Raw genomic sequence first — 23,692 nt, 5'->3', positions numbered from 1 at the left:
GGCAGGTCACGGTTCCAGACCTGACTGCTTTCTGAGCTCGGTGTGGGACACAGCCCCACGACAGCACGTCCCCCCGGCAGGGATAACAGGCACGGCCCTCGAGTTGACAAAGATCCTGGAGGTCTCTTCCAACCTAGATGATTTTGTGATTCTGTGAAAAACCCGCAATTCCACAGATGGGATAGGAACAGGGTACCGCTGGCGCGTCTTCACTCCGGGTCTCTGCGTCCGTACAAACCTGAGCTTTTGCTGCTGTAACAAGGAGAACTTCCAAGGGCTCAGGCTGTGTGCAGGTCTCATCCGAGCCCGCCAGGCAGCGAGCGATCAGATTTCTTGGCCTCACACAACACTAACGATGCCGACTCGCGTGTGGCTGAAGGCCAGGTCTGGCTGGCGTTGTGCTGCTCCCCAGCACCACCTCCATCCTCTCTACGTGGCTCCACACAACCCACCCAAGCCCACCAGCAGCCCCGAGGCTGGCCTGCCTTGTAGGGCAAGCTCTGCTCAACCCATCCCAGACACCACAAATCCTTTCCTGCAGGTGGATCCTGGACAGCCAACAGCCCCAGAACGAGGAGGCACCAACGCTCTGGTCCTCACCTCGTGGCTGTGAGCAAACCTCACCGACAGCAGCAGCTCCATCAGACCGCGTCCCCACACCGTGAGGCCAAGGGAAGGCCTCCAGGGAGAAAACTGCTGCTGCAAGGTGCGGGGGACTGCAGGTTAAAAATGAATTTAACTGCTGCTCGCCACCCCATTCTCTTCTCACCTTGTTACGGCCACTTGTGCTCTCTGTGACCGGAGTGTTTTGGTCTGATGCTCCCGCTCTGCTCTAACAAAGGCACCTGAACAGATGGAACAAAACAAGCCACGGCAGGACAAGCTCAAAAGATGAAGTGTGCTGCCAAAATCCCTAACTCCAAGTTTCAGCAACCAGCCTCTTCTCTCCCCGGGAGCCTGGCCGTGGCGTGGCAGCCAGTGACTCAGCTACTCGCTGAAAATAAGTAACCTGGAGAAAATAAAAATCAACAAAGCTTTTGAAAAGACTTCTAGAGCTTGGCATAAATACAAATAGGTGAGACGGGCCTAGAAGGCAAGAAGGAAACCTGCTGCCTGTGCTGGGCTGCAGGGACGTCGCCGTTGCATTACGCTGGAGATCAGGGACAGCCTCCTCTGATGCTGGGAAGCACAACGTGGCCAAGAGGCTCCTCCTGGCACGGGTCTGCAGCTGGCTCACGACCCAGGGCAGGGAAGCAGCTTCTCCAGCCCAGCCAGGAGCATCTGCACTGGGAGGCCAAGCCAGGCACTTGCTGCTGCTGTATAACGACGAGCAGCTCCAGCCTTTTATTTCCTCGTTTGAGAGCAAGATCTCTTCCACCCTAAGCACAGGTACGCACCCTAAGCACAGGCAGAGCAGGAGCTCGCTGAACACAAAGGTGGACGCGGGGAGCATCGGGCTGCAGATGAGCACACCTGGGGAGAGCCCAAGACACACGTGCTGAGAGGACCACGTTCAGCAGGCACAAATCTGAGGTGCAACTGGGAAAACTTCTTGTCTCGCAGGTCCTGAACCGGTCCTGAACCGTGAACAAGTTGATGCTGAGCCCATCTCGGGGCTTCACTCAGCTTCTGCCTGGTACAGGGGAAAACTGGGGCTCCTCTATGGGGAATAGGTATGGAAAACAGAAACTGAAGACAGCAGCATTGAGTGAACCAAAGCCCACCACTTCTGAACCACACGGTTTTGTAAAAAATGTCTTTCAGGAGCTTTAAAACTGCTCACCAAGACTTCAGTAAAGCCTGAAACGAAGCCGTGCACCTGAACCTTAACACCACAACACACATCAGCCACACACACGCTGCTCCCAACTTGGAGGAAGCTGGGACTGCACGGACTGCTCCTGGGTTTGGGGAGAAACCGAGGAGTCAGCCGAGCAAACATCACACGGTGACCCCACAGCACACGGGGGAGGTTTGGGTTCCTGCTCCCAGCTCAGGCGGCAGAGACCTGCAGGAGCTGAGCCGTATGGCAGTGGTGTGTGTTGTGGGGTGGGAGGAAGAAAAAGAAACGGGCAGTGCTGCTGGCTGACAGCTCCTGAACAGCTCTCAGCAGGGAAGGTAAAACCCCAGGTAAGAAGTCCCACCAGTTCAGCTTCTCCTTCCCCAGCTCCCAGCCCAGCAATCTTCTCGCACACCACCAAGCAGCAGGGCTCCTCCGCTGTCATAGCTGAGACTTCCAGGAGTTATTTGCACAAAGCGCAGCAAAATGCAAGTCGAAAGGCTCGGAGCTGATGGATGTCCGTGGGAAGAGCCAAAGGCAGCTCTGAGGAAGCAGAGCCAGCCGGGGGGCACGGCGAGGTCGTTCAACGATGGCCATGGCTGAGCCGAAGGGGTCTGATGCTCCGAGCAGGGACAACGCTTCTCCAGTTCCTCTTTGCTGAGATGTGTGCCTCAGTTTTGCCAGAACTTAAAGGCCAACCATAAGGCAAAGGACATATGGAGACCGCTGTCTTGGCAAGTCAGAGCAACCCAAAGCAGAAGCTCTAATAGAAAACACGAAGTAAGAGGCAGCACTTGCCACTTCTGCCGGTAATCTCTTCGTTTTTCCTTTAGACGAGCAGCTGCCATTCAGGCACGTCTCATCCTGTCCTCCCACAGCCCTTGGAGAGCCCCGCGTTGTTACCAATTCAGTAGTTTTTCACCCCACCTCAGAGAAAATCTGCATTTAAGTTTTGTTTTTATTGGATGGTGCGAAAAACCCACCTCGCCTCTCCAGGTGACATTTTGCTCTGCATGCTGGTCATTCCCAGCCTTCTCCTCCTCCTGGCTTTCAGTTTAGGAAAAAAAAAAAAAAAAAGAAGAAACACTCAGAATAAAATTACTCTTTGGGTTTTCAGTCCTGGGAGCTGGAGAAGCCGTTTGACCTCCCTGAGATCAGTTAGGAGCCCTCAGTCTCTACACTTGCCTTCCCACCAACACGAGAGCAGTTTGCAGGCATCAGTTCCTCCCAAACCAGGCTCTGAGCAGCAGCCAGAGCCCTGCCAAGCAGGGCACGCCATCAGCAGATCATCCCTGGAGGCTCCTCGATTTAACACCAGCCCGTATTGACCACCTCTGGAGCTGGCACACAACGGGCAACCGAGTTCACTGCGTTCCAGGGAAACGGATCCGGGCGCGGCTGTCCAAAAAACACGAGTGCCCTGCCTGGTCTTGGTCTCACTTTACAGACACAGCCCCACCGCTGTCAGGGCTCTGAGGGTTATACATGAGAAACGCCGGGGCTGGGCAGCGAAGGAGCCACAAAAATCAGGTAGCAATTTCAGGGTGCTCGCTCCTTCAGCTTCTCATTTGCTTTAATAAGCATTTCCTGGCATTACCGGGCTGGAAGCCTGGCTCTCGGCGGAGCGTCCCAGATAGTTAATCCACCAGGGACTCCTGCTTAGCACCGAAACGAAAACAAACAGCCAGCCCTCGGAGACCGAGGTGGAGAAAGACCATGTCATCATTTTTCTTCCATCCAAATGAATTTAAACCCGAAGAGATGCCGGCCTGAGCGGAAGTATTCTGGGATTAAAAGCAGCACACGCATCAGAAAAGCACCTTTAAGGAATTAACATTTCAGCTTCTCCCAAGCAGAGGCTTTATAAACTGTTACTAGAAAAATCGAACGCAGCACAATCTGCATCCCCTAGAAAAAGTTATCTTGGGACATAAGTTAGCATTACAGGGAAAAAAGAAAGTAATAAAGGAAGAATAAATGAATAAATGGCTGCTCTTCCAGATTTCAGCCCTGATCACCGAACAAGCAGTCCTTACAAACACGAGAATTATCCCCTGGCAGGTGCTATCTGAGCCCACAGCCCACCAGCACCCACGGGCCCCCCTTTGCCTTATGCCCGGGTCCCACCTGGGCAGTGCTCGCGCTGTCACGCAGCGCACGGCACTCGGCGCCGACAGGCACAGCTTCGAGACGCTCTCATTTTCTGCTGCCTTCGTTCCAGCTTTGAAGTTCGGGCCTGTTTTACATCTCTATAGCTTGCTTCTCTGCCAGCAAACCCTGCGTTTTGTACGCTGCCCCCATCACCACGCGCCCAGACAGATGGCGAGAGCGGCACCGAGGCTGCACGGAGGGAGAGCTGTCGTTTCAGAGCCACTGATTTACCAGGGACATTTTGGGTGGTTTCAGGTATTGCAGCTGCCCTCACAGAGATTCCCGATTGCATCCCTCTTCCTCTTGGCGTGGGGATGCATGGGATGCAGACAAAAAATAGGGCAAAACCCAGGAAACTGGAGGGACCCGAGTTTCACATCAGCCCCCAACCCCAGCGGCTGCCGGTGCAAAGCCTCTCTGGACGCGCTGGGGAAGGTGGTGATTTCAGCCAGCTGCCTCCCTTTGGAAAATGCTGCAATGGGCAATTCTGCCTTGAAAAGTCCACGGAATTTGGTCCATCAGAGAGACTACAGGGAGAGAAGTGCTGCAGCAGCTGTACCCTGCCTGCGCTAGAGGCTTTGGTAACGTTTTGCTTGTGCTGCTGAACGCACCAGCAGGGATCAAGCAAGCATTAAGGTACAGACAAGTTTTCCCTCGCCTTTCAGAGGGGTCAGCAAAACAAAACCGCTTCTGCCTCGTGCCAGAGCCTCCCCTCTGCCCGCAGTTCAGCACCATGAGCTTCACCTTCCCCCTCGCCCCAACGAGGCGCTCTGCAAAAGGAAACCAGGCCACCCAGACGGTGGCAGCGAGAGACTCCAGCTAATCACCTTCATTTTACTTTGCAAACTAGAAACTTGGGTTTCTGGGCCTCACGCCAAGCCCGAAGGCTTTCCTTGAATCCCTCAGATCTTCAGGACCTCGAGTAAAATCCTGATCCAGTGGACATCAGAGGCAAAACCTAAGCAAAGTTTGGCTTCTGCATGGCCAGAAGCTGCCCGGCCTCTGATAAAGCCGTATAGAAACGCACTGAAACCAGGCAGGATCCAAGAGAGGAAGAGCAGCAGTGCCTGACCCCAGACCCACCAGGATCCCACCGTTTGTGCCGACCCACAAGAGAGCAGCAGCACGTGCTGTGTCGGTGAGATCGGCCACTGCAAGCCCCCAGCCCGCCTCAAGCCTTGCAGCCTTCAGAGCTGTGTCTTCGGCTTTGGAAAGACTTCCCCAAATCTTTCCCAACCTACCAGTTACATAAAAATATTTCTCAGACGTTCCAAAAGCTTTGTGAGCTGCACCGACGTGCCAACCTAACGCTCAAGTTTCTCAAATTGATGTAAAGTGACCTTAATTACCTCAGCTCACACGGCCCTGAGTGATGTCTGAAAAACCATGCGGCCCTTCCAAGCCAAACCTTCCTCACCAGCAGGCTGAAAGGAGCAGTTTTGGGAAGATGTTTACGCAGCTCCTTGCACAGTGACTGAGGCGTTACCGTAACTGCACCGCTGCCCAATTCCAACCGGAGAAAAACACGAGTAAGGCGGCAGGAGCTCGGGAGGATGCTATTAACTCGCCCTTCAAACCAAATCTGTTCCACCCACAAGTCAGAAATTCCACCCTAAAAACCATAATTGGGAACACCTTGAAGCCATTTAGCTTAAACACAACTGCTGCTGTTTTGCTCCAGTGGTGGAGAGGTTGTTTTTTTGGTACGAAACCGGCAGAAAAGCCTGCAAAGGTCACAAAACGCTCTGAGGGTAAAAACAGCAAAGCGGGGCTGTGCCAAGCACACATGGCTGGGACTCTGCAGGAAAGGGAGAACAGAGTGAGACAACCACGTTACCTCTGCGCTAAACACGTGGTCTAACAGCAGTGCTGCCCAGCTCCTTGCTCCCCATCCTTCCTGCCCCACCAGACCCCGCGCTCGATGGCACGCACACGGGGTGGGCACCCAGCCCTGGGCAGGGAGGCTGGAAGCAAGCCCACACATCAGGTTTGAACTCACAGGGTGTGACTTCGCAGGCGATGCTATTTTACTGGAGATTCCCCGTGTTTGCCATGCCAGCCCTCAATTCCATCAGGCTGTGTCACCAGCCCCCGCAGATCCAGACCTCAACTCGCTCGGGGCAGCAAAACGAAGCAGCAGCTGAGCACAGCCAACGCCAATGGGGAGAGAAAGGTGGAACTGGCAATGGAAATAGCAGCTTGCCAGGCAGCAAATGAAAGGGAGGAAATGATCCCGGTTAATTCTACTCTTGCAGGATCCTAACACGGTCACAGCAGGGCCTGGCGCATCCCAAGTGCCCGTCCTGAAGGGCAGCACCCGACGTGTGCTGAGCCTGGGGTACGTGGCTGCCAACACCAGCCCTGCAAATGGCTGCGTGAACACAGCTACCTGGGCTCAAGAGCAGATCTCTCTGCCTCCTATGGAAAAAAACAAACAAACAAAACAAACAAAGCAACGAAACAGCTGGGGAGTTACTCTTAAGTACTAAATTCTGTACAGGAGCAGACACCCACCTAACTCAAAGCATCCTCGGAACAAAAGACCCAAAGCAGAAATTTGTAGATGTCTACCATAGCACAGGGACACAGAACAGGTTAAATAAACCAGAAGTTTGACAGAGCTCCATCAGAGGAAGCAGTGCAAGTTTAAAGGACAGGAAAATCCCTGCTTTGCTACGGGGACCCTCAGAGCCAGGTCTGCAGGAGCCAGCGAGCCCCACGCCAGAGCACGGCTCAGCAGCTGCCACCAAGCACAAACCCCGAGCAGCCAGAGCACAGGCAGAAGCCGAATTAAACATCGTGCCCCTGAGCGGCGGGGAGAGATGTAACATCGTGCAGTAAAGTGAGAAGCTGCTTCAGAGCACCGGGGGTTTGGCCGGCACCAAGTTCCCCACGCTTGCAGCGTGCCCATGCCCGACACATCCCCAGGCTCCTCCAGCAGCAGCAGCGAATCTGCCCAGGCTGGAATTGTGACAGTCCCCAGGCTGTGACACCGCTGCCTGTGCCGGAGCAGCTACAGGTGGCAGCACCCCACACGTCCCCTTCCTCCCCACAGCAGTGGCGCCGACCCCGGGCAGGCAGCTGGCTTCCCGCTTCTGTTCTCTCCCTGGGAGCCTTCCCCACCCTCTCCAAGTTTCATAGCAAGCAGCAATTTCCGCAGAGAGAACATGCAGATTCTGCTAATTACAGACGAGAGGAGGGCTGTGCCCCCCCGTTCCTCGCTCCGGATCCCAGCCGTGCAGGCGGTGATTGGGCATTGTGAGGTTCGCTTTCTGCAGCTCCGGATCTGTGCAATTATCCAGGGGCAGTTCTCGTTACAGCCATTTGCATAGTCTGTCAATTGTGTCTCCACGCTGTAAAATAACGCTGCCCGTCCTCAGAATCACAGCCTCTTCCTGGGCACCAGGGAACATTGAAGAGACCCATTCACAATGCACGCTGCCTCTAAGTTTGAGGCATCTGCAACCTTTAAACGGCGCTAGGACAGAGCGGTGGCTTTGCTTTCTTCAAGGAAAGGGGGAAGAGAAGCCAAGGTGCAGGCTGTGACGGCGAGCTGCTGCAGAGGTGCGAGGGGAGCGAGGCACAACACCATGGGACGAGCCGTGAGCCCCAGGGCAACCGAGGGCACCGGGGCCTCCCGATTTCCTCCTCGCCGCTGCAGCACGTGCTCTGACTCAGCCTGGGTTATTCACCACAAGCCAGTGCAAAAACCCACACGTACGCCGGGGAAGCCACAAAAACACACGATGGAAGACAACGACACTTAATTAGGGGTTGACAGCGTCTTCTGCTCAAACACGTGGGTGAGGAGAGACAAAGTGACAGAAATGCTGCTCTGATTGCTTTTAGCTTTTTAATTACAGAAAACGTTTCCCAGAAAAAGTTCTGAGGTTAACTCGGCTACTGGCAAACGCTGAAAGACACGACGAGTGCCAAGCTGCCTAGGAACAAAGCATTTCGGAGACCTACCTAAAGGAGGAAAAACCACAACGTCACCTTTTTGTCAGTGGCTCTTTCAGGGCTGCTCGGAGAGGCCAGCCGCCCCTGCCACAGCCTCCAAAGCGCTCAGAGAGGAGGTGGGAAGCCTGAAAAGCCAGGACACGCTTTCCCTTTCAGCACACAGTGACCCAGGCGGGCAGGTGAGCGATGCTGGGCGCTCTGCTGAGACACTCAGTGCTGATACAGATCAGGACCAAATTCACTTCTCGCAGACCATCGCTTTTAACTTGACCCTCTTCTTCCCTGCGCTTTTGCGCTTCAATTCCAGCATCAAATGGCCTTCTGTTCGGCATCCCTCGCAGTGCCTTGATTTACCTTTCAGCTGGGTTCCCGTTGTGTGATCGCTGTGGAAGCGGCCGCACGCAGGCAGGGGGCATGGCACGCGCCTTCCTTGCAGCATCCTCCCCTCAGGGGACAAGGCGAGCGGCTGCGCCTGTTTGTTGAAGGCAGAGCGGTGCAAGGCAGGCAGCAAACAGGGAGAAGGTGCTGGTGCCAGCAGCACAGCTTTGCCAACGACTTACAGGAAACGACAACGTTGTGCTCCTCTCGGTGCCTGCACCAGGCACGGACGGGTGAGGACGCAGCAAGCGCCGTGCAGGGCTGTCCCCCTGCAGCAGCTCCCAGCTGGGAGCCTGTGCGAACAGCCGGGGCTCTGCGCCTGCACAGGGCTGCCAAAATCAGCTTCTGCCTGGTCTGTGGTCACCCACATCCAGCCTGATGTGACTGAGATCAATCCTGTTCTTCAGCACGTCCACGAAGCGACCCAGCTCGCAGGCCTAGAAGACGACAGCTTGGGAGGCAGCAGAAGGGAAGCGGCTCCGTCAGTTGGGTCACCAAACGAAAACTGAATTTAAAGGAGACTACCAGGCTTTAAAAATAAATAAATAAGAGACCTGGGTTTGGGAAACAGGAAAACCCACCTGGGACTTTTTCTCCTGTTCTGCTGCTATCTGTGAGCTCAAACACAGCCACCCCCCTGCCCTCCCCGACAGCGGGGCGTGCGAACCAGGCTGCTGAAGGTCACCGCCACCCAAACACTCCCAGCCCTCGCCGTGCTAGCAGCTGGCACGCGTTTCCCCTCCAGCTCCACTGCTGATATTCCCCTGCATGGTATAAAAGGTGCAGCGTGCGGGTTAATTGACCCCAGGGAACTCCTGAAGCTCCCCTACGTGCAGATGGCACCAGCCCTGTGCTCCCGGAGCAGGTACAGAGGTGAGGTTGGGCGCGAGGCACCTGCTGGGCCTCCACAGATTAATACGGGGTCGCAGGAACATGCTCGGCAGCCCAAAGAGGGAATAATCGAATGCGACAAAGCCGGGAGCAGCATGTGACGAGAGCAGCTCCCCGCGCCTTCGTCGGGGTAGCGCCCAGCCTCGGCAGACCTATTTCGGGACTCAGCCGGCAGCGTCTGAACGACGTGTTGGTGAAAAAAAAGAGAGCGCTGGAATTCCTGCTTCTGCTTTCCAGGCTGCAGCCACCTTATATGGGAAAACCGTATTTAAGGTTGTGCATCTGGCGAGAGCCCACAACGGTCGTGTCAGCGATCCGCTTCGAAAATCGGTCCCAAACCACGCGCTGGGTGCTCCCAGGGGAGCCCTCCTGGAGACGCTCGGCGAGCCAACCGGGACACGTGGGCAGGCCCAGCGCCTGCTGATTGCAATTAGATCAATCTTACATCGATCGCTCCCCTCCACTGGTTCTCCAGCCTGGCTGGACACCCGACAGGACTGCCCCTCGCACCCCTCCCGGCCCCCACGGTCCCAGCTTCCCTGAACATTCCCAGCCCGGTCACATCTTAAAGGCCAATTAATTTGCTGGAGCAGCCCGAATGCCATTTTTGCTGCTTTCCTCCCCTTGCCTGCAGCTGAGCTGTGACTTATTGACTGTGAAGTAACTGCAGGGTCTCCAGAAGTTCAAGGCACAGGGTGTTTTTCTGCGTGTTTTTGCCTAGCTGACTCCCCCTGTCATCATCTTCGCTAGCACCATTTCACAGGGAAGAGGCACGTGACACCCAACTAAGCTGTGAACCATAATCATGCTGGGGATGATGTTTACATTTGATTTTTCCTCAAGCTGATAAGCTCTCTCCAATTTCCCTCTCCATCACGTTGGTATGGATCGAGCTGCTCGTGCCCCACAGGGTGGAATTCTTCCTTTATCTCTAATCTGCTCACTGGGAAAAAAAAATAAAAATGCTTTCAGCAGCCCTTCAGAAGTCACTTTGTGGTTATCATGGCAAAGAGGGAAGAGCCGTGGTGCTGCTCCTCGTGTCACAACCTGCGCTCTCCTGGCTGGTCTTGGGGGCTCCATCTGCACCCAACGCACCCAGCTGGGGTCTCTGCTGCAGGTACGGGGAGACGGCTGCAGGGCCAGGGCACAGACAGCGCCCTGACATCGCTCCAGCCCCTAAAACAGGGGATCTCGGCCCCGAGGAACACGCTGTAGGCTTCTGCCCAGGCCCTAAGCCGTAAGCGAAGGGCAGGCCGCAACCCACGCAACGGGAAGACAGGAGGAATGGAAAGAAATCGTAAGTCAACTCTTCAGCCCTCCTGGGACGAGGATTTGCAGACCCCAGCTCTGCGAGGAGAGGGGCGGGGGGCAGCCCTGCTGTCAGTTTGCGCTGACAGCTCTCCAGCAAGGCGAACCCCCGGCCTCCAGCCCTGCCAGCACAGGTATCCGGGCAGCGATCCCTCCTCACCCAGCCGCCTGGGGATGAGATATCCCAGCCCCAAGGGGTCCACAGAGCCCCCGACCCCCCCAGCACAGCCCCTTCACACCCCTGCGGCCCCTCAGAGCGAGCGCCTTCAGGAAGGGGCTCAGCGGCCATTTACAGGCGGCAGGTTTTGAAACTCCTTTTTTTCAACCACAACAGTTACAACACCTTCGAAAGCCCCGCGGTGAGGCTCTCAGGACGGGACGGGTCAGCCCTGCACGGCCACCAACGCGCCCGGCTGCTGGCCCTGAAGGTTTTGTTCCTCAGGACACGTCCCGAGGCCTCCACGAGGCCTCCCCAGGCCAAGCGGCTGCAGATCCTCGCCGACCTCCAGCTCCCTGCTGCCGGGGAGGGTCCCCTTCCAAAAACCGCTCGGGGACCCCCCGGGAGCCGCTGTCAGCAGCGGGGCCGGGGCTGAGGGGCCCGGTTTGGCTCCTAAAGGGGTCCCCATCCCCAAAACGAGCCCCCAAAGGCGTCTCCGGCCCCAAAACAAGCTCCTAAGGGGGTCCCCAGCCCCAAAATGAGCTCCCAAAGGGGTCCCCAGCCCCAAAACGAGCTCCCAAAGGGGTCCCCGGCCCCCAGATGAGCTCCTAAGGGGGTCCCCGGCCCCCAAATGAGCCCCAGGGGTGGCGTTGAGGGGGGGGGGGGGCCAGGGCCCGGTGCGAGGCGGCGCCCCCCGCAGCAGCCCCGACCACCGAGAGCCCCCCCCCCCCCGCGGACGGAACCATTCCGGGCCCCCCACTGCAGGGGGCGGCGGCCGGAGCGCACCACGCGGCACTGGGGGGGGGAGAAGGAGGAAGGGGGACAGCGGAACCCCCCCGGTGGGGGGGCAGCGAGGCACCACCCGCACCCGGTGGGGAGGGGAGGGGGGGGGGCTGGGCTGAACCACTGCGGGCTGGGGGGGGGGGAAGGGGAGAAAGGGGAGGCGGACACGGGCCGGGGGGGGGGCTCTGAGGGCTCCGCGCGGGGCCGGCACCCCCCGGCGGGGCAGTGGCCGTTACCTCCTGCCGCGTCCGGGCCCTCCGGGCTGATGGCGCCGGCACCGGCCCCCGCCGCGGCCGAGCCCTCCGCCGCCTCCTCGGGCACCTCCAGCTCCATGGCGGCCGCCGAGGGCGCGGACAGGCCCGGGGCAGGCCGAGGCCGGGCCCGCGCCGCCGCCCCCCCCTTCCTCCTCCTCCTCCTCCTCCTCCTCCGCCGCGCTGCTCCCGGCTCCGGCCGCCGCCGCCGTCGCTGAGCAGCCTGGGAGCGGCGGGGCCCATGGACGGGAGGGCGGAGGGGGCGGGGAGGGGAGGGGAGGGGGGGGGAGGCCGGGGCCCGGCGCTGCGCAGAGCGGCGGGGCCGGAGCGGCGGGGGCCGTGCTGCCCCCTGCGGGCCGGGAGGGCCCGGACGTCGCCATGGCAACGGCGGCGGGGACCCGGGGTGGGCCCGGGGTGGGGGCTCCGTGAGGATGGAGGTGGGGGGGGGGGGCACCGGGCACCGGGGGGAGGCCGGGGGGCGGCAGCGGGGGCCTCGGGGGAGCCCCCGGGGGTGTCCGGGAGGCCTCCGGGACGCGCTGCCCTCCCCACGCCGTGCCCCGGGGCTGCGGAGCTGCTGGGAGGGGAGCGGCGGCGGGGGGGAGGCACCGGGAGCTGCCCCGGCCTCCCCTGGGCGGCTGCGGGCCCGCCGCTGAGGCCCCGCGCTCGGCACCATGGCCCCGGGCTGGTGGCTGGCGGCGGGGGGGTTCCGCAGGGTCTGGGCCCCCCGGGATGCCGGGGGGGAGAAGGGCTCGGAGCTGCCGCAGCACCCCCGGTACAGGGCCCGGGCTGAAGGCTGGTCCCGGAGCAGCGGCGTGGAGCTGGGCTCCGTGGCCGGGATCCCCCCGGGAGGCAGGAGCAAGGAGCCCCGGCCGGCAGCGAGGTGGGGGCACAGGGAAGGGGTCGGGGAGGGAAGGGGGAGGCAGCCCCCGGTGGGCAATCCCCCCCCCCCCCAGGGCTGGGTGTCCCCGCGGGGCTGCTGTCCCTGGTCCTTCGGGTGGCGCTGGGTGAGGATGTTCGGTCCCCAGGGACAGCCCGGGGAGGGTCTGGGGGCTCAGGGTAGTGTGGGTGGCGTGGAGCCCCCCTCACCTCCTTGGAGGGGGCCAGGCTGGGAGGAAGGACCCCCTGCTTGGGCACTGCCACCCCCAGTGACCCCGAGCATCCCGTGTGTCCTGTCCGTGCCCGGGGCTGGGTGAGACACGAGTGGATGTGGCTGAGCCACCAGCCCGGGGGGGGACAGCAGGGACAACCCCCCTACAGCTCCCGCTGTGCCCGCTGGAGCTGCCCAGGGACCCCTTCCCCCTGCCCTCTCCCTCCTGCAGGCAGCGTCTGGCCCACAAAGGGTTACGCAAGGCACCCGGGAGTGACACCGCTGCCACCAGCCCCAGAGCTCAGCTCCTTCCTGGTCGGATCCAGCCTCCGCTGGGGCTGAGCCACCGCTCGGTGAGTCCTGGGGGACGGGGATGGGACCGGGGGTCACCCCTGCCTGGCAGCCCCGGGAGGGACGGGGGCTGGGGACCCTCCTGGGGTCCTGCCCTGAGCACACGGATGGAGCAGGAGGAGAGGCCCCGGGGGTCCCTACGTGCTGGGGGGGGGGGACTTGAGCAGGGCATGGTGCAGAGCCCTCGTTGGGGTGCTGCGGCTCTCACCCTGTGGGCTTGGGGACACGGAGTGGGGACCCTGCCATCAGGCTCTGCGCCCTGGGGCTGGAGGTCGTGCCTCCCTTTCCCGTGCCTCCATCCCACCCGTTTACACCCGGCCGGGGCAGCGCTCCCCAGCACCTGTATGGGGGGGGCAGCAGGATCAGCCCACCGGGACGCAGGTGGGGCTGGGTTTGGGGAGGCGCTGGGGGGCTGCCGGCAGGGCACGGACCCTTCCTGCACAACTGGGGCAGGACGAGGGATGAGTGATTTTGGCAGAACTGGCAGGGACACGGGGAGCCAGCCCCAGGGGAGACCAGAATGGTGCGAGGGGGGTGTGTGGGGCTCCCACGGGGCTCCCACGGGGCTCCCACGGGGCTCCCACGGGGCTCCTGGTGCATCGGGCTGGGTGCATCGGGTTGGGCCACGGTCAGCTCGGCCCAGAAACTGCCTCTCCCGGCGGGGCCATTTCGGGTGCGGGTTGGTTTCTGTTGGAAACCGGCAGAGCCGGCTCCTCCGGCTGCCAGCCTCGGCCTTTGGCTCGGGGCAGGGCCCCCGGGGAAGGCCGAGGGCAGGACCGGGGCTGGCCGTCCCCGCAGGCACTGCCTGGTGAGCTGCTGCTGTCCCCATGCTGTCCCTCTGTCCGCCCCCACCCTGGCCCCACCAAGGCCACGGAGAGCTGCAGGACGCAGGCGTGGGACTGATTCACCGAGTCCCGGTGATGGGACAGAGGCGTGGGGCTGGCGAGGGGACAGCACGGAGCAGGAGCTGTCACCTGCAGGGGGGGACACTGGCTGTCCCATGGCTTGTGGGGTCTGTTGGGACCTGTGGGTGCTGTCTTGTCACCCGTGGGTGTCAGGGGGCCCCGTAAGCACCAACCAGCTGATGCTGGTGATGCAGCTGCCTCTGATCCAGCAGGAAACCTCCCCACCACCACGGCATGGTCCTGTGAGCATGGGGACAGTGTAGGGGGGACAGGACCATGACACCACCGAACCGGGATCCTGCCTGGCCCCAGCCAGCCCCACAGCTACACACGTCCCTGGGTGTCAAGCACCAGCGGCTGGGCACGGGGGCTGGTGTTGGTGGCTGGTGAGGCCGGGTGGTGCGGGACACCCCCCCGGACTCTGCCCTGCGCTCTCAGCCCAGCCAGCCAGCTTGTTCCTGGGCCCGGGTGAATGATTACCCCTGCCTGCTGCGCTGCCGGCTGCCCTGCCATGTTTTGGGGCTGTTTTGGTGCAGCTGGGGCTGCGTGCTTGCCCCTGAGCCCACTGCCAGCCCCACCACCGTGGCTCTAGGCGCTCTCCACGGGTGTCAGCGCTTGCCTCAGGTGCCCCCACCCTGCTGGAACTGCCCTGTGGGGATTTCCAGCGGGGCCGTAGGGTTCCAGCCCTTGGGTGTCAATGCAGCGGGTCTGCTGCGGGGCTCAGAGCAGCTGAGCTGTGATGGGGGCCGGGACAACCCCGCAGCACCCGGGGGGCGTGCGGGTGGCACAGGATGGGGACACACAGGCAGTAGGGCCAGAAATGGGGGCTGCTGCCGTGGCAGAGCTTTAGGGCTGTTGGAGCCCAGGAGAGCTGTCAGGGCAGAGCTGTTGGGCACACGGATCCTGCGCTGCCAACGCTTGGAGAGATCTCCCCCCGCCGAGCTGCCACCACGGGCTGTGCCGAGCCGTGTCCTGGCCGTGCCATGTCAGGGCTGTGCCATACCATGCCATGCCATACCGTGCTGTGCCATGCCGTACCGGGCCATATCGTGCCATACCGTGCTGTGCCATACCGTGCCGTGCCGTGCCGGGGGGGTACCGAGGCTCCGGTTCCCGAGCGCGCCCCGTGCCCGCCCGCCCGGCCCTACCTGGGCACGCCCCGGGGCCGGGTGCGGTGCGGCGGGAGGCGGCCAGGGCCGGGCCATACCGTACAGTACCGTACCGTACCGTACCGTGCCGTACCATACCGTGCCGGGCCGGGCCGGGCCGTGCCGGTGCAGCGGCGCCCCCCGAGGGCCCCTTGCCCTCCCCCGGGACGTTCAGCATGGCCGTGCGGTTCCAGGTGCGCTGCGCGCCCGGGCGGGACCGGGGGAGCCCCGGGGAGGTCACCGCGGCGGGGTCGGGGTCGGGCGGCGGGGACAGCTCCATCCCACCCGGGTCAGCTCCATCCCACCCGGGTCAGCTCCGTCCCACCCGGGTCAGCTCCGTCCCACCCGGGTCAGCTCCGTCCCAAATCGGCTCCGTCCCAAATCGGCTCCATCCCACCCGGCCGCTGGCCGTGGGGAGCTGTGGGGTGGCCGTGGCACCGTGCCGGGCTGCTTGCTGGCCCGGCCCCGTCACGCAGCAGGACGGCAGTGGGGCCTCTCCGTGATTTCCTCATCACGGATAAAACCACGCGCTTCTATCGCCGGTCGCCGTGCCCCCTGCCCTGCCTGGCACTGGGGGACTGTGGGGTGCCCTGGGCACGGTGGAGGCAGCGGGAACCTTGTGCCACGTCCTGCACCCCGAGCAGGAGGCTGGGGCCGGCTGCGGGGCGGCTGCAGCTGATCCATCACGGCATTGCCTGGCGCTTTCAGTTTGTTTTTCCGTATCCAGATGACCCTTGAGATAGAGGTTGTAAAACACAGCTGTGGGAGCCACCGCCCCATGCCAGGTTCTGCAGCTTTGTTTCTGGGGATTTTCCCTGCACGGCGCGCGGATCCTGCGTCTCTTGGGGGCACTGGGAGCTGCTGGAGGGGGATCCTGATCCCATGGCCTGTGCAGGGCAGCGTTTCAGCTGGGATGAACATCCCGATGAGGCTTGTCTGTCAGAAACTCTTGGATTTGGGGAAAACCTGGGGAAAATAAACAAAGGGTGAAGGCAGAGGGTGCCCCTCACCAAAAAAAAAAACAACAAAGGGTGGCTCCAGCTATGGGGAAGGGTCCCCAACCTACCTGCTCTGCCTAAAACCTCTCTTTCCGTGGCCACACGTCCAAGGGGACAGAGCTGGATGTCCCCGTCGTGCACTGGAAGGGGTTTCACTCTGCACAGAGCCAGCTCTGGGTTTTGGGCACGCTCCTGCACAGGGAGTGTCCCAGCCACCGGTCCCAGTGCCCTGGGTGGGTGCCTGGGCACCGCGGGGGGCTCTGTCCCCCTGTGCCCTCATGGTCCCTGGTGCCTGCAGCTCAGCTGATGCTGCAAGCGCTCGCCTCACCTCTGTTGCAGCCCAAAGCGGGACTCGGGAAGGGGCCGGCGGCTGCGGAGAGGAACCGGAGCCAATTCGTGCCCCCGGCCCCTGGGCTGGAGCAGAGGCACCGGTCAGCCTCAGCGCTCACCCCCTCTCGCTTGTGTTGGCAGGTGGCCGCCATGGAGGAGATGGTGATCTGGGAGCAGCACACCGTGACACTCAGCAAGGTGAGTGTGGCCTTGGGATGGCCGCGGGACGGTGGCACGGGGTCAGGGTCTGATCCCCTCCCTGCTCATCCCTGCTAGGACCCTCAACGGGGCTTCGGTTTTGCCGTTTCGGGAGGCCGGGACCGTCCCAACAAGGTGACCGGGGACACCGCGGTGATTGTTTCCGATGTGGTGGCTGGGGGACCAGCGTTCGGCCAGCTCCAGTGAGTTCACAGGGACGTGGGGACACAGGGCGTCCTCACTGGAGGACTGGAGGATGGGGTCCCCCTGGGGCAAAGCTGCCCTTGCTGCCCTGCCAACCCCAACCCGGGCTGAGGGTTGCAGCTGGGGCAGAGCCGTGGCTGTGTTCCCTTCGCAGGAGGAAGGATCAGATTGTGATGGTCAACGGCCTCTCCATGGACAACGCCTCGTCCTCCTTCGCCATCCAGACGCTTAAGACCTGCGGCAAGATCGCCAACATTGTGAGTGTGCCCCGCGGTGGGACCGCTCCGTGCCTGTCCCCAGCTCGCTGTGGCTGTGTCTGGGGTGGGTGGTGGTGCTGGGCAAAGCCCTGCTCCTCTTGCAGCCGCTGCAGCACTGTGCTCTGCTCCCCCGGGGTGCCCAGGGCTCCTGTTCTGGGCTGGGACATTGCTGTAGGAGCATGGGGCAGCGACAGCCTCATTCACCATCCCTTCCTTCTCTGTTTCTGCCTGCAGACGCTGAAGAGACAGAAGAAAATTCACGTTCCCGTGAGCAAGAGTGGCCCTGGGTCCCCCGCGGTGCAGCGGCGCTACGACTCGGATGAGGACGACGGGTTGCGTGGTGGGGATCTGGCCCTGCGCAGCACCCGGCGGCACCGCTCCCGCGATGACCTGGACCACAGCCGGGGCTATGACGGGGACTCGTCCAGCGAGAGGAGCTCTGGTCACCACCGGGACGAGCGCCGCCAGCACAAGTCGGTGTCCCGCAGCCGGAGACGAAGCCAGGACAGCGGCCACTGGAGGCAGAGCCCCGACAGCGGCTCGGATCGCAGGGGCTACAGCCGGCGCCGCTCCGCCAACGGCTTCGGCCATGAAGGGGACACCAATGGGCTGGAGCTGGTGTCGGGGTTCAAGCGGCTGCCACACCAGGATGTGCTGATGAAGCCCATCACGTCAGTCCTGGTGAAGAAGAAGGAGAGTGAAGGTAGGGCCTTCCTGACCCCTCTGTCCCTGGGTCATCACCTGAGCAGTGGCCACGTGCTCTGGGGGCACTGAGCCCGCCTGGCCTGCCCCCAAAGGGTGGCAGAGCTCAGCTCTGGGGCTTGCAGATGCCCAGTGGGAGCTGGGGTGGGCTTGTGGGGATGGTGGCAGGAGGAGCCCCCGGCGGGTCCTGCTTCTGCCCGGCTCCAGCGCTGTCACGGGCTCTCTGTGGTGCAGAGTACGGCCTGAAGCTGGGAAGTCAGCTCTTCATCAAGCACATCGTGGAGAGCGGGCTGGCGGCGAAGGGCAGCTCCTTGCAGGAGGGAGACCTGATCCTGAAGGTGCGGGGTCCCAAGGGGAGCACGGCGCTCGCGGAGGGACTTGTTTCCCCTGGGTTGGGTGTCTTGTCCCTGAGCAGTGTCTCTGCGGGGGACAAGGTGAGGGCATGCTGCTCTTGGCCAGCTGCGAAGGACAGCTCCTGGGCTGGAAGCAGCTCCGTCTGGTGCCCGCATCCTGCCCCAGTTGTTCCCTAGGGCCAGGTCCCCAGGATGCTGAGGTGGTTTGGTTAAAGCAGTGGTGTTCAGCTGGGGATGGCAGCTCATCCTGCTGCCACAGTGGGGTCACCAGCCTCCTCCTGTCCCTGTGGCGCTGGTCCTGTGCTGCATGTGGGTGTCAGGTGCTCAGGGCGTGCCAGGTGAAACGGTGCTTAAGGAATTTGGGGAGGATAGAACAGAGGGATGGAGGTGCTTTGTTTGCACACACAGGCCAGGCAAACCAGTGGCCACTGGGAACCAGAGCCAAAGTGACTCTGGAGCAAACAAAAGCTGGGGCTGGGGCCAGCAGGGATGGGAAGGGACCTGGGGATACAGTGGTGGGAGTGTCCCCGTAACAAGCGGGGTTTTCCTGGGAACAGCTTGCCCAGGAGCGAGTGCACTGAGGCCTTCTTGCTCTGCCCCTCCAGATCAACGGGGTGGCCAGCGAGGACATGTCCCTGGCCGACACGCAGCAGCTCATTGAGCGGACAGAGGGGACCCTGACCCTGCTCGTCCTCCGGGACCACCGGCAGTTCCTGGTCAACATCCCTGACATGGAAGACATCCAGAGTGACAGCTCCCGGATGGACGGTAAGGGGACAGGGTGACAGCACCAGGGTCCCAACGCTCAGCGTGAGGACCGGATGGTCACCAGTGTGTCTCCCCTTCGGTTGCTGCAGATATCTCTGACATTGAGTCTGACCTGTCCCATCCGCCATCCCCCCAGACCTCCCCACGACTTCCAGCTGCTGCCAGGATGAATTCACCACCGTAAGCCCTGCCTTGCCCCTGTCCCTGCATCCCCATGAGCCCCTCTTTCCCCCACTGACCACCAGACCCCCCATTCTCTCTGCCCATCTGGAGTGGCTTTTTCTCCTCCATCCTGGAGCCAGCTCACCATTTTGGTCCCCAGCTTGCCCCGCTGTCCCTGCTGCCTGCTCAGCACTGCAGGCTCTGCCTACTTGTGCTGATCCAGCACCCACCTCCGTGGCCACCCTAAATCCTGCCTGACTCTGTTCCAGAGAGAGGAGACGAGCGAGTAAGAATGCCGCAACCAACACGAACACACACGATGTTCTGGGCCATGGTGGGTGAGCTTGGATCAGGCTGGGGGGAGCCGAGGGCACTGAGCGGGCTCTGGGCTGTCCAAGCACAGCCACTGCCACCTCCTGGACGTGTCCTCCTTCCCTGCAGATGTGCTGGAAGCTGTGGAGGGGGACGGCCACCACAGCCCCCGCACCAGCCCCGCTGCCCAAGCTGCCTGCAAGAACGGGTGCGTCTGCAGGGGCTGGTGGGGAAGGGCTGGGCAGATGGGAGCTGCGCGAGGGCAGGGTTGGGGTCTCGGAATCAGCGACCACCGGCGTGTCCCTGCCTCACTGCCGGGCTCACTGCAGCCTCCCCCGTGGCAGGTACAGCCCCGACACCAGGATCGTGCAGTTCGTGAAGGCCAAGAGCGTGGGGCTGCGGCTGGCTGGCGGGAACGACGTGGGCATCTTCGTGTCGGGCGTGCAGGAGGGGAGCCCGGCCGACTGCCAGGGCATCCAGGAAGGGGACCAGATCCTGCAGGTACCCAGTCCTGTCCCCAGCACTGTGCTGGCACCCCGCAGGGTGCAGGCGCCACCCAGAGGGGCTGTCCCCAGGGTCACCCGGGGCTTGTGGCAGGCACTTGGGTGGCAGGGACCCTCTCCCACCCTGCCCTGGGCACTGCAGTCCCCAAGACCCTGCTGGAACCCCATCCCTCTGTCCTACCGGTGGGTCATGTCTGAGCGTTTTTCCACGGCAGGCGAACGACACCAGTTTCCAGAACCTGACCCGTGAGGAGGCCGTGCAGTATCTCTTGAAGCTGCCGCCGGGTGAGGACATCACGCTGCGGATCCAGAGCAAGCAGGACAGTGAGTGACAGCTGGTGTCATCCCGGGCTTCTCTCTCTCCATCCTCTGTCTTCTCTGAGCAAGCATCAGAGCCGCTCGATGCCCCACAGCTCTTTCTGCCCCACAGGGTGGTCCTTTTTCCCCACACCCTTCTCCTCCTTCTGAGAGGTGATGGGAGGGGACCGGGCCATCCTGGTGTGCAGTTTGTGCCATGGCATCCAGGAGCACGGGGCTGTCTGGCACCATGGCTCAGCCCAGAGGGGCCAGCGTGTGCTGGGGGGTCGGGTCCCGCTGTCCCCAGCATGCCCAAGAGCACCACACGCAGATAAGGTGCCTCCACTGCCCTCTTTGGCATCAAGGGCTGCTGTGGAGGATCCCGGCCAGCCCAGCTTGTACCTAAATCCCTCCAGCACCTTCCTGTACCCCTAATTCCTCCTCAACCTCCTCTTCCCTGATGGTCCTTTTCACCCGGGCTCCAGTTTTCAGAAAGATGATCTCGTCCAACGTGGGTGACTCGTTCTACATCCGGACACATTTTGACTATGAGAAGGACACGCCGTCAGGGCTCAGCTTTACCCGTGGGGACATCTTCCACGTGCTGGACACCATATACCGGGGCAAGCTGGGGAACTGGCTGGCCGTGCGCGTGGGCAGGGACCTGCAGGAGCAGGACAAGGGCATCATCCCCAACCAGAGCAGGTAGGCACAGAGCCAGAAACGGGCCTAGGGTGAGCAGGGGGCAGGGGATGAGGGGGATGTGGATGGTGGCCCCAAGTAAGAGGCAGGGCAAGGGTGGATGGAGTGGTGGTGGGAAGCACTAGCTGGTGAAAAACCTTCTTGGTGCCCAGGGCAGGTTGGCTTGGTTGATGCTCTGCTTGTCTGAGGTCCTGGAGGGAAGGGGCCTCCACAGCCCCATGCAGCCAGGCTACCGAGTAAATCCAGTCAGAATTCTGAGCCCTTTCCCCTCCCAGGGCCGAGCAGATCGCCAGCCTGGAGTCAGTGCTGAAAGCCTCATCCGGCACCAACCCCTCAGGGGCACGGGCCGAGTTCTGGAAGCTACGAGGCCTGCGGGGAGCCAAGAAGATGCTGCGGAAGAGCCGGGAGGATCTGTCTGCCCTCACGAAGCAGGGCCACTACCCCCCGTACGAGAAGGTGGTTCTGAAGGAAGGTGGGCACAGCACTGAGTCAGCCAGACCCCGCCAGGGGTCATCAGACCTGGGGCTTCCCGTGCTCCCAGTCTCCCTGAGCCGCTCTGTGTTCACCCCACAGCCAGCTTCAAGCGGCCGGTGGTGATCCTGGGCCCCATCGCGGACATCGCCATGCAGAAGCTGAGCACGGAGCTGCCGGCGCTGTTTGAGATTGCCCGTGAGTGCCCTCCACACCGGGGTGAATTGTGCTCAGCAGCTGGGCCCTTGGTGCTGGCGGCTGTGGGAGCTCTTTACTGATGGTTCAGATCCTGCCTCGTTGCCCCCTCGTGACACCCCAACTCCCTCCTGGACTCAAGCACCCTCTCCCCACGCAGCGTGGGGCAAGCTGGCTGCAGACATCCCCCTTGGAGGGTCAGAGCCCCATGGCCAGACCCCATCTGGGACTGCAGGGGATGTCACAGCTGCCCCAGCTGCTCTCACGCCCGTCTCCTTGTCCTGCAGCAAGCGTGCCCCGAGACGGGACATCATCCAAGGTCATCAAGTTGGATTCGGTGCGGCAAATTGCAGAAAAGGTGAGAGCCTGGGGGATCTTCCCCACATCCCAGGGGCCGGGTGGGCCAGGGCCAGGCAGGGGGAGCCCTCAGGGAGCCCCCTGCCTCCAGCACTGCCCTCAGTGGGCTGAGTGCTGGTGCCCTGCCCCAGGACAAGCACGCCCTGCTGGACATCACCCCCTTGGCTGTGGAGCGCCTCAACTACGTGCAGTACTACCCCGTGGTGGTGTTTTGTGAGCCCGAGAGCCGGCAGGGCATCAAGGCCATGCGCCAGTGGCTGGCGCCCGAATCCAGGAAGAGCTCCCGGCGCCTCTACGCCCAGGCCACCAAGATGAAGAAGTACTGCAGCCACCTCTTCACTGCCACCATCAGCCTCAGCGGCAGCGGCAACGCCTGGTACGAGCAGATCAAGGACATCATCAGGACGCAGCAGAGCCAGCCTGTTTGGACGGCAGCAGAGCAGGTACGGGGCAGGGGGTCCCTCGGGGCAAGACTCAGCCTTGCAGGGGGGCAGGCAGGTGGGTAACGGTGCCAGGGCCCTGTGGGGCTGCACGTCCATCCTCTCCATGCCCAGGGTCCCAGGTCTCCTTCATCCCCTCCCCACAGGTGGACGTGGCTCTGGAGGACAGCCTGGACCTGCTGAACCCACCAAGCAGGGCGGCCTCGGGCTACCTGACCTGTGACAGCCACGCCAACAGCGACTACGACGACACGGATGGCGAGGCGGGTGCCTACACCGACGGCGAGGCAGAGGATGCCTACGACCAGCCCGCCCTGGCCCGCTCCTCGGAGCCGGCGCAGACGTACCCCAGCCATGGGCTGAGCGAGCAGGTGGGCGCCCCAAACCTGCAGCAGGGGCTGGTGGGGCAGGGGGGGCCAGAACCCACCCGTGGGGCTGAATTCCTATCTTACTGTGGTACTGGCGGGAGAAGGGCTGTCGCCTCCAGCTCTGCAGGGTCTTTGGTGCCTTGGAATGTTTTCCTGTGGGGAAACAGCCCAGCCCCGTGCTGGGCACAAATCATGCCTGGCCACCTCTGATGCCTGTCTCTTTTTACACAGGTGACAGAGCAGCACCCGCAGGGACAGTGGACGCAGCACAGCAGCATCAGGTACCCCATGCCCCAGGGGGGGGATCGGTGCCAGCTCTGCGCAGCCTGGTCCTGCACGGCGGTGACCGTCTCTGCTGACCAAGTCACAGAGGCATCACCGCAGCTCCTTGTCCCCCAGGGAGTACGAGCACGAGGCTGTGAGGAAGAGATTCACACGAGCCAGAGATGACTCGGACCAGGACGAAGGCTACGAGTGGGGCCCTGCTACGGACGTGTAGTGGAGCAGGCTCAGCGCCTGCCCGGGACCCCCCCACGCTGCCGGGCCAGCCTCTGCCCTGCTGGGCAGCCAGGGCCCCTTGGGCCACCCCTGCCACAGCCCCAGGCCACCGGGGCCGGGTGGCAGCCCCAGCAGTGCCACGCAGCATCCCGCAGCTGGGCCAGGTTGCGCCTGCGCCCATCACCAGCCACCACCACCAAGTGCCTCCTTCCCCCTTTCATCTGCAGCTGAAATAAAGGGGACGTTTTGAGTACGACGGGCTGTTTCTGCGTGTACTGCGTGGCAGCCTGCAGGGGAGGTGTACAGCAGGGCAGCCTTGCTGGCATCTGCACACCTCTGTGGTCAGAGCCCCCTGATCCCTGTCCCCAGCGGGTGCAGGACCAGCCTGGGGGCAGCGGGCTCACGGCTGCATCCCCCAGCCCGAGCT

The 23,692-nt window shown here is 62.2% G+C and overlaps 2 protein-coding genes across 5 annotated transcripts in view; one reads left to right on the top strand and one right to left on the bottom strand.

Annotated features, from left to right (window-relative positions):
* The window catches only part of PIP5K1C (phosphatidylinositol-4-phosphate 5-kinase type 1 gamma), a 39,565-nt gene extending 27,772 nt beyond the window's left edge, over nt 1–11,793 (bottom strand). For all 4 annotated transcript variants that reach the window (XM_032203831.1, XM_032203833.1, XM_032203832.1 and 1 more), the window contains exon 1: nt 11,645–11,793. In XM_032203831.1, the coding sequence (XP_032059722.1) occupies nt 11,645–11,741 (97 nt within the window). In that variant the 5' untranslated portion in view covers nt 11,742–11,793. The remainder of the gene's footprint in view (nt 1–11,644) is intronic.
* Nucleotides 11,794–16,611: 4,818 nt separating this feature from the next.
* On the top strand, nt 16,612–23,282 carry TJP3 (tight junction protein 3). Its single transcript, XM_032203718.1, has 19 exons — nt 16,612–16,676; nt 16,755–16,879; nt 17,035–17,137; nt 17,372–17,840; nt 18,074–18,177; nt 18,798–18,960; nt 19,050–19,140; nt 19,392–19,456; nt 19,564–19,642; nt 19,779–19,935; nt 20,153–20,261; nt 20,720–20,939; nt 21,212–21,408; nt 21,510–21,605; nt 21,890–21,960; nt 22,091–22,402; nt 22,546–22,770; nt 22,999–23,048; nt 23,167–23,282. The coding sequence occupies exons 1-19, from the start codon at nt 16,629–16,631 to the stop codon at nt 23,264–23,266; spliced, it is 2,784 nt and encodes a 927-aa protein (XP_032059609.1). The 5' UTR covers nt 16,612–16,628; the 3' UTR covers nt 23,267–23,282.
* The last annotated feature ends 410 nt before the right edge of the window (nt 23,283–23,692 follow it).

The sequence above is a fragment of the Aythya fuligula genome, chromosome 26 (assembly GCF_009819795.1).
Source record: "Aythya fuligula isolate bAytFul2 chromosome 26, bAytFul2.pri, whole genome shotgun sequence".
In the NCBI taxonomy this organism is placed as follows: domain Eukaryota; kingdom Metazoa; phylum Chordata; class Aves; order Anseriformes; family Anatidae; genus Aythya; species Aythya fuligula.
Note: the sequence above shows the minus strand (reverse complement) of the source record. Positions and strands in the feature narration are given on the sequence as shown.